This window comes from Lactuca saligna, chromosome 4, assembly GCF_052625555.1.
Source record: "Lactuca saligna cultivar CGN05327 chromosome 4, ASM5262555v1, whole genome shotgun sequence".
Classification (NCBI taxonomy): Eukaryota; Viridiplantae; Streptophyta; class Magnoliopsida; order Asterales; family Asteraceae; genus Lactuca; species Lactuca saligna.
Window position 1 is genome coordinate 213,850,741 of NC_136420.1, and position 9,894 is coordinate 213,860,634.

The 9,894-nt window shown below is 35.4% G+C and overlaps 1 protein-coding gene across 1 annotated transcript in view; it reads right to left on the reverse strand.

Annotated features, from left to right (window-relative positions):
• LOC145043320 (sterol carrier protein 2-like) overlaps window positions 1-996 on the reverse strand; it is a 1,190-nt gene extending 194 nt beyond the window's left edge. The window contains exons 1-4 of the mRNA XM_078991942.1: window positions 788-996; window positions 627-687; window positions 245-347; window positions 1-132 (exon numbers count right to left, since the gene is read on the reverse strand). The exon at window positions 1-132 is cut by the window's left edge and continues 194 nt beyond it. Of these exons, the coding sequence (XP_078848068.1) occupies window positions 51-132; window positions 245-347; window positions 627-687; window positions 788-913 (372 nt within the window). The 5' untranslated portion in view covers window positions 914-996 and the 3' untranslated portion in view covers window positions 1-50. The remainder of the gene's footprint in view (window positions 133-244; window positions 348-626; window positions 688-787) is intronic.
• Window positions 997-9,894: the final 8,898 nt, after the last annotated feature.

Consider the following 9,894-nt stretch of genomic DNA (forward strand, 5'->3'; position numbering starts at 1 on the left):
CTATTATCACTCAAAACACTGGCTTCAACAACACCTAATAAAACTCCAGCTTACATCTTTGAAGGTTTTGGGAAGATGTCAGGTGTAAATTTCTGGGCTGCACTTAAACTGCCTTTCACCTTCATTGCACCCCTGCATACATCCACCATATAACGAGTCAATGATCCACCAAAATTTATGATGATTTAGTCCCAAATTTGTCATTTTTGCACAATGGTGTCAAAACTCGTTGTTTAATGTTTACCTCATGAAAGCAATTTGAGGGTTCATTTTCCCAGTTGCAACCTTGAAGAAGTCTTCATCTGTGAAAGAAAAGGTGGCATCTGGCTTTCCACCTTCATATGCACCTGGAATCCATGATTATACTTTTCATTAATTATTTGAAAAATCCTTATGCTGATGGAGTCAGCTCAAAAGTAGGAGGATCAATTATTAGTTTTGTAATTTCTCTTTGAAAGATCAAATACGTCAAACAGAACACACAGGGGCTGAAACCCTAATTCTTACTCATGGAAATAAAGCAGAAATTGATCAGATTTACGATAGTACAACAGAAAAGATATAGAGTATTATCGTTGATTAGACAGATAAGAGAACTAATGAGCATCAATTTAGGAATTTCAGACCTTTGGTAACCTCTCCTTTTTTGAGATCGACAACGTAAATCTCCTCGTTGAATCCAAGTTTCTAAATAAAAACAGATCACGACAAATCAAATTCAATTGCCACTAATTTCAGTTGTAAAAACCAATCAATTGAAGAAAAACAATTTTATTAATATTCCGACCTTGGGGGCGATATTGATTTGATAAACGAGTCCGATCTTCTTGGTGACGGCTTTGCCGGCGTCAGAGGAGAGATGGGTTTTCATTTGCTCCATCAAGGCGGCGGATTTGAGGTCGGATGAAGCCATTGGCGGTGATTTCGAGAGAGATTAGTTGGGGAGAAATGAGAATAGGAGTGGGAGTGTGAGATAAACATGGAAGTAGATGCATATTGAATATTGATAGAGGACGGGTAAACGTAACGGTTTCTGGTACCAGAAAGATTACGTGAAGATGACGAAGTGTTTTCACTTGTAAAGCTGCCGATTAAAATTGTAGTAAAAAGTAAAAAGCCGCTATGGTTATTCAATATATTATTATTATTATTATTCTTAATGTAAATGAAATTACAATTATATAACCTTTATACTTAGTTTGGAGGACTGGTTCCACTGAAACCGTATTCCATTCCCGTCATATAAGCGTCATGTCATTTTTTACCACACCAAAGGGTGGTGCCACACTTTTATTTATTTATTTTTTATTAACTATTTTAATTTAATAAAATTTATTTTTTTAATAAAAAAAACATAATTTTAAAAAGAAAATATTTCATTAATTAAAAATACAAATACCATACATTACTTAACTTAAAAAAAAACTTAAAAATTTAGAAAAACAAATTAGAAACATAAAACCTACAACTTAAAAAAAAACACACCAAACGATTAAAAACTTGAAAAAAAGAGCTAGAAATTAGTCACGATTGATGTAACGTTTTTTCATTTCCTCTTTCATCGCCAAAACCACTTCAATGTCGGCCCCGATCATATTCGATGTGTCCGTCGCTAATATTCGCATGTCGCTCTCTCTTTGTTTCCGAAGCTCTCTTTCAGAAGCAATTTGCAAAATCTTGTCAATTCTGTCTTTTATACCCTTCATGTGGGCTTCCATGTCTTTCAAATCATCTGAATCCGATGCTTTGCCTTTGCCTTTGCTTTTTGAGTTTATATCTTTATTTAATAATATATCTAGGAAAAATATGTGGCCGCCAAAAGATTCATTTGGACTTGGTTTTGAACTTATGACATTGGAGCTGAATTTAATTACTTTAACTGGTGTAAGTGGTCTGAGATTTGTAACCAATCAGGGTAAATACTAGGGAATTTTTAGAAAAAAGATTTTTGAGAAAAAGATTGTTGTTGACCAACAAACAGCTGGAGTAGGGCATTGATATATTTTTGTGAATCAGAGATGATTGAGCATGTTTTGTCACATACAATTAGGCATGAGCAAAAGAACCGAACCGGTCGGAACCGGACCGGAACCGGGAACCGGCTTCGGCCAAAATTAAGAACCGAACCGGCCCGGCGGTTCTACCGGTTCCGGTTCCACCGGTTCCCGGTTCCTACCGGTTCTTGTCGTGTCTTCAAATATTGGAACCGGTCCTTGAAAAATAGCATCATACGGTTCCGGTTTTTGCCGGTTCTACCGGTTTTTGCCGGTTCCGGTTATATTGGTTCCGGTTCCTACCGGTTCCCGGTTCCAAAAATCCACAAAAATAATGTCCCGGTCCCGGCCCGACCGGTTCTATCGGGTTCCGGTTCCGGTGCCGGTGCCGGTTCCGGTACCGGTTTCGGTCGGTTCTCCGGTCCATATGCTCATCCCTACATACAATTTTACGAGAGTAAGACCATAATTTGTTCCATGAATTGGCTTATTGATATTAAAAGAGAATAAGTGTTGTGATCTTTGATTCTGTTGAGTTGTATTAGGGAGTGGCTAAGTCTTGTTTCTATTATTATATGATATTTTGCGACTAAAGCTAAGTTGACTCAGGGTAAGACAGGTACATTCTCAACTATGGTACAAAAACAGGGTTAAATGGGTTGGATCTTTATCATGTTTGTTTTTGTTTCATGCATAAAATTTCAAAAAGATTTGATTTTGATTTTCTTTTCTTCTTTCATTTTATTTTCTCTAGTTTAAATTTTTCTTGTTCTTTCTTGAGGACAAGAAAGCTTCAAGCTTGGGGAGATTTGTTAGATGCATTTCATGCATTCATTTTGTAGTTTTAATCCATAAAAGTGTATTGCATTTAGGTTTAAAATCATGCATTTTGCATATATTTCGGGATTTTTCATGATGCAATTTCATTCACACACTTTTATGATATTTCAGGGACTTTTGGAGGTTGGATCTTGTTTTAGGAGGTTAAAAAGAGTTGGGGGCAAAATTTCGAGACTTGCGAATCATTAAGGAGAGAGATAAGAGAAAAATGAAGATTTTAGCTTTTCAGAGATTTACACAGCCGTGTAAATGTAAGCCTATAGTTTACACGGGCCGTATAAACGCATACTCGTTAGAAATGTACTTCAAAGGCCTGGCAAATTTGAGCAATTTACTTTTTGCATTTACACGGCCGTGTAAATGATCAGTTATAGTTTACACGGGTCGTGTAAACGTGTCGCCAGCTTTTAAAACAGTTTCATTCTAGTTTAAAGAAGGTAACCGGTTCAAAAGGAAAAGAGGTCGTATTTTGGAGTTCTAGGAGGCGATTTTAGGAGCTTTAAGAAGACGATTGTTGCTTGAAAACACTTGTATTTCATTTTGATTTCAATTTGTAAGATTTAACTCTTAATTTCTAGGTTTGTGTTTATTCTAGTCATGAGTGGCTAGAAACTTAATTCTCCAACTTTATGTCTTGACATTTGGATGTGATTTCAATCATATGACTTGATGTTTGCTTTCAATTTTCTATCTAGTGAATTTGATTTTGTCTCAATCGAATGTTTGTGTCACAACTAGAAATTTTGTGCCTTGTAATCACAACACTCAAGTAAGAATTATGAATCCAAGACATGAAAGCATGCATGATACTTACTCTATAACAACAAAATTGCAATCAAATACACCATACAAGCATTACAAATAGTCAACAAGCAATTGGAAACCCTAGAAGTTCTTGTTTAGGTCCATTTTGGTCTAGGACTTCCTTATTGGGCCCAATGGACCAGTAAGCTTCCAATTTGACGATCTTGGGCTTAGAACTCTTAAATGGGCTCTAATTGAACCCACTTGCAATTATTTCAATGTTTTGGGCCATATTGGGCCTAGAATGAAATAAATCAATTATATGAACCATTTTTGGGCCATATTTAACCTAATGTAGCCCTAATAGGTCATAAGGATCATATTTATGGTTATTTGGACCAAAAATCACTCAACATAATCAAGAGATTGGGCTTAAGCCTTTAAGGCCCAAAACTCACTTCTTTTTCTCAAATTCTCGGCCCAAGTGGGATAAAAAAAGAGAGAGAGAGAGAGAATGAAATTAAAGGAGTTAACTTTTAAGTTGACACCTCATGAATATCCAACATATCTCCAAGAATTAGCTCCCATATATCCATGCATAGTTTCATATATCAAGGCAAGCTAATCTCTTCCCCCTCTCTCTTTTCATTCGGCCGAGAGCCTCCCAAACATACACACTTCATCCAATTTTCTTAAACCAACTCTCTCAAAGAACATCCTCACCTTCCTTTATCAAATTTTCGAGACTCAAGTCCATTTCAAGGAGATTTTTCATAAGAATCACCATCTAAGGTAAGTTTATACTTAAATCTATGATCTAGGTTCCTTGAATTATCAAACATCTCTTCTTAACTCATAAGAAATCATGATCTTGCATCCTAGAATCACCTCAAATTTGAGATCTTCATCAAAGTGTTGCTAGGACCGAAAATCATCTCATTTTCTTCCATCTCTTCTCCAAAACCGAAACCACACCCAAAGGTGAGCTTCATACTCCTTATTTTTCGGTTTTACAAGTTTTATGGGGGGGGGGGGGGGGGGGGGAATACAAGCAAAGGTGTAGATCTATGTGTACATGTATGCTTTGTGTGATTTCTATGTTTATATTTGTGTTTTTATGTGATTGTGATGTTGGATCTAGTCAAAAGTCCTTAAAACCGAGATTTGCATCAAGTTATATGATACTAGCATAAATTATATTACTACATACATATCATTTTTAGAAAAATAACCAAGTGGTTTGATATTAACTTCTTTGGGCTAAAAACTCATTTTTGGGCTTAAAATATTAAAAATATAAAGTTAAAGGGCCCAAAATGACAAGATACAAATTCTGATGTTTGAAATATGTCAAAACAGTTTCAATAAGGTATTTTCTGGAAATATATTCTTTTGAGGGATTAAAATGTAAAATATTAAGCATAATGGGCCAAAAATGGAATTTTCGGCCCAATAAAGCCCAATATGCGAGATTTTCAAATTTGAAGGGCTGAAACCGTATTTTTCTGTAAAACAGGGGACTACTAGTGCTCCAAGTCCATTTCAAGGGTTAAAAACACTTTTCATATTTAAAAAGGACCAAAGATGCAAAATTTTTCTATTTTGGGCCAAAAGTGTAAAAGTTGCGAAAAATGAGGATTCAACCGAGAAAACTTCATTTTGAGGGACTAAAACTACTTTCAAATAAATATGAGCTGAAAAATACCATTTTTAACAAGTTTTGATATTAAAATGTCAAGAAAAATGGTCTAGGGACTAAATTGGAAATTCTTTTATTCAAAGGGTTAAAAGGGTAAACTCATAAAAGAAAGAGGCTGCAAATAGAAAAACTCCAAAGTTTAAACAATAGATACGTTGAGATAAAATACTGGTATCGGGACTACCAACAAAACCTAATACACCATCAATACCAAAAATCGTTACTAAATAAATTGATTCGGTCTCGAATCAATAACGAATCTGAAACTACTAACACAACGATATTCAATACACACACACGGACATTTCGGGAGTTCATGTCACACCCCCAAACCAAGGATGGCGGAAACGTCCGGGGGTGGAGGACTTCATGTAGAGTATCACAACAATGAGTATAATAGTGCTCAAAGTAAAAACAACCAACACAAATATAATTGAAAACGTTACATCAAAGCACAAGTTTACATAATTCACATCAATTACATTATAATACAAAATGAACTGTTTGACGATTTATCGTCCCATCCTCAAAACGTTGTTGATTTCCTGTTTTCACTGAATTCCTGAGAATACAAGTAGTTTTGAAAAGTGTCAACACAAAGGTTGGTGAGTTCATAAGAGATTTCGTTAGAACAGTAAATCGTTTTCCAAAAAAAAAAAAAAAAAAAAAAAAAAACGTTAGAGTATGTATCCAGAAAACCCGATGTTTTCTTTAAAACCTGTGTAATGTCGTTCTACGACTGAAGACCAAAATGTATAAGTAACCCTTCTTATTGGTAGAAAATGTTATGTATTTAAATGGACATGGACGCTTTTGAATTAAACGAAATTTCTGTACGTTCTCATGTTTGTTAATACATTATCTATATGTAGCCCTAAATTAGAGGACCGAGTAATACAAGTATTGACCATACTTAAAAGTATAAATGTGGTTTCAAATGATGTGTAGTCGTAACTACCAAAACCAAAGGTGTACAGTAATATCTGTACTCATAGAGATAAAAAGGTGATTTTAAATCGACATAAAACTCAGCTAGGTTTTAAAAATAAAATCCCGTAAACTTATGGATTGTTCCCTATGTGAGCCGTTATAATCATACTATGACTATGTGAACCTGCCACGACGTTCTCAGTGTCGCGAAAAATAAAATGACATTTGTCACCCGTAGACCTGCAGGTCCAACTGTAGCTAGCAGCAAGGTGTGGGGTGTCAATCCCAATATAGATCTATATACAAGTATCACGTTCTCCCTCAAGGAGATTCTGATTATAACTACCAGGAATTATATCCCGCACTCGGACGTACGGGGAGATAGAGAGATAGGGATCGAAAAATAGAGAAACTCACAATATAGGATAACAAGTTTACGTTAATTGTGTGTGAATATAAATATTTCTTGTATGAATGTACCTTTCTTGTACGAGTGCGTAGAGTGATGTATCATAAACTATACCTATTATAGTTTATCTAAAATGTATGTACTATGTATGAACCCTTTTTATGGAAATGTAACTAGTGTTGTGAATTTATCAAAACATAGATTAACTTTCGTGAAATGTGTGCGAATAGAAATCTTTCTTGTATGAATGTACCCTTTTTGTACGAGTGCGTAGAGTGATATATCATAAACTATACCTGTTATAGTTTATCTAAAATGTTTTTAATATGTATGAATTCTTTTATGAACATGTATTAGTATTGTGAATTTATCAAACTATACCTCTTATAGTCTAATAATACGTGTTCCAAAATGAATGAATAATATTTAATATTTAATATGAATGTCTTAATTCCAGTTCATAATGATAAACTAACATGGAAACACATTCAAATATTAGAACTTATGATTATACACTTTGCTCAACATAATACAAAGTGTTATGATATTTACACGCTGTTGGCTAACTTTAGCCATTCTGCCCTGTATTTGGAAAAATCATAGAAAAATCATACGAAGTCGAAAACTAGATCCGTAAATTTTGAGAGTTCACAAAATGTGTCTAGTTTGCTCATAAATTTTATCTCAATTTATAATGACCTCTAACTTGGGTGAAAAAGTCCAAAATCACAGACTGGTCCGGATTGTTGTTTGAAATGATAGGCAGTTTTGTAAAAATCACCATAAATTGTAGAAAAATCGTATGGAGATGTGCAAGTAGCCATTTTAAAGCTAAAAACTCGAACTATTTGCACCTTGTACAGTTTTGAAAACAAAATGTTTAAGATGCCCAAAACAGTCCGTGAATGGAGTTGAACTTTTCTGATGAAGGCTGTTAGAAAAATCTAGTTATATTCTTAGTGTTTTAACTTGTATTCCCCCCCTGAAAACTTGAGAAAACATGAAAATGTAGGGGTATGAACTCACCTTGAGTGATTTCAGTAGATGATTGTTGAAGAATGGAAGTGTTTAATTCAAGAACACTTGGAGATGCCTTGAAGGTTTCGAGAATCTAACATCATAGTTAGGGAGTTTGTGTAAGATATTCATGACTTGAGTAGAATGAAGTGAAATAATCATAAGGAGGATGACTTTTACTTACTAAGAGTGGAAGAACACTTGAAAACCAGCCTTGAATCTCGAAATTTGAGTGGGAAAAGTTTGAGAGAAAAGTGGTGTTTGATACTTAGTGAAATGAGGGCAAATGAGAGGAAATGAGGAGAGAGGATGAATAATCAGCCCTCAAAAACGTGGGAAGAGGGATAATTGAGTGGAAAAGACATTGATGTGACATAGGTAAGGTGGGGAGGTATGGCTGGTCATAGAGTGGGTGTGGGGTGGTTGCTTGTGACTGCGGATCAATAACACTGCTTTGAATGCGAAGTTGGATTTAGCTTTGCTATAAGTTTCAATCGATTTTGAAATTGAGTATTGTTCGCATTTGTATGAGTGTAGTCGATGAATCGATAAAGCAAGAACATATGAGTTTTGATTCGCAATTGGATTGATGATTGAGGGATGATTCGTGAAGAAAAACGCGAAGTCAAGGACTATGAAATTGTTGTTTGCAAGAATTTAAAACCTCGATTGTGGATTTGTTGATGCTCATTTTGCGAAAGTAAAACAATCGAGTGTTCGCATCTATGAATCAATTTGAAGTCAATTGGGTTAATATTCGCATATGGGTTCAACATATGAATTTTTGATTTCGCAAGTTTAGAGTTCAAGAACTAAACTGTGTTCGCATCTGGAATGAAAATTTTGTGAATCGCATTTGATTAATTAGGTTAAAATGCGAAGGTGATTAATGCGAAGGGATGCGAAAGGTGTAAGAATGAAAATGCGAAGTATTTCACAGTAGAATGCGAATTGGGGAAGAAAACAGAAGATTTCAATTATTGTCCCTGGAGTTTCGCATTTTTGGAATGAAAATTTTGTGAATCGCATTTGATTAATTAGGTTAAAATGCGAAGGTGATTAATGCGAAGGGATACGAAAGGTGTAAGAATGAAAATGCGAAGTATTTCACAGTAGAATGCGAATTGGGGAAGAAAACAGAAGATTTCAATTATTGTCCCTGGAGTTTCGCATTTTTGGAATGAAAATTTTGTGAATCGCATTTGATTAATTAGGTTAAAATGCGAAGGTGATTAATGCGAAGGGATGCGAAAGGTGTAAGAATGAAAATGCGAAGTATTTCACAGTAGAATGCGAATTGGGGAAGAAAACAGAAGATTTCAATTATTGTCCCTGGAGTTTCGCATTTTTGGAATGAAAATTTTGTGAATCGCATTTGATTAATTAGGTTAAAATGCGAAGGTGATTAATGCGAAGGGATGCGAAAGGTGTAAGAATGAAAATGCGAAGTACTTCACAGTAGAATGCGAATTGGGGAAAGAAAACAGAAGGTTTCAAATATTGTCCCTGGAGTTTCGCATTTTTGGAAATAAATACTCAACTTCGCAAATGGGGGTCATAAAATGATGAAATTGCAGAATTTTTTTTTTTTTTTTTTTTTTTTTTAGAGATACACACACATAGACAACCACACATATATTTAGGTTAAGGAGGTATAGGTGTTCGCACTTTTTGCTTTATGATTTCTCATTAGAATAGAGAGTTATGTAGAAGTTTCATAGTGTGAATTTTAGTACTCATGGGCAAATTGAGTCGAACGGTTTGACTTGCTGACTTTAGTTGACTTTGACTTGACCGAAATTTGACGGTTGTCACATCATCCCCCCGTTAGAGGGAATTTCGTCCCGAAATTTGAATTTAGGAAAGGAGTAGGCATGAATAATCAAGCTGAGAAGTGAGGATACTTCTTAATCGACTGACTCACGCCCTCCCATGTGACTCTAGGTCCGTGGTTAATATTCCAGCGAACTTTCACTAATGGGAAGTGGCGTTGTTACATCCGCTTGACCTCGTTCCATGGTCACCATGGTTCTTCTGAGAAGGTGAGGCTCTTGTGGAACTCGATCTCGTCGAGGGGAATTGCAAGAGTCCTGTCGGATAGGTACTGCTTGTAACTTTGGGACGTGTTGGGTAGAGCGTACTTTACTAAACTCGCGGGAGTAGATTGAAGGAGCGAGTTACAGGGCTGATTCTGACAAGAATCTCGAAAGACACAATTATTTGGGGTATTGGCTTTCCATGCTTTCCGAAGCGTACTAAGC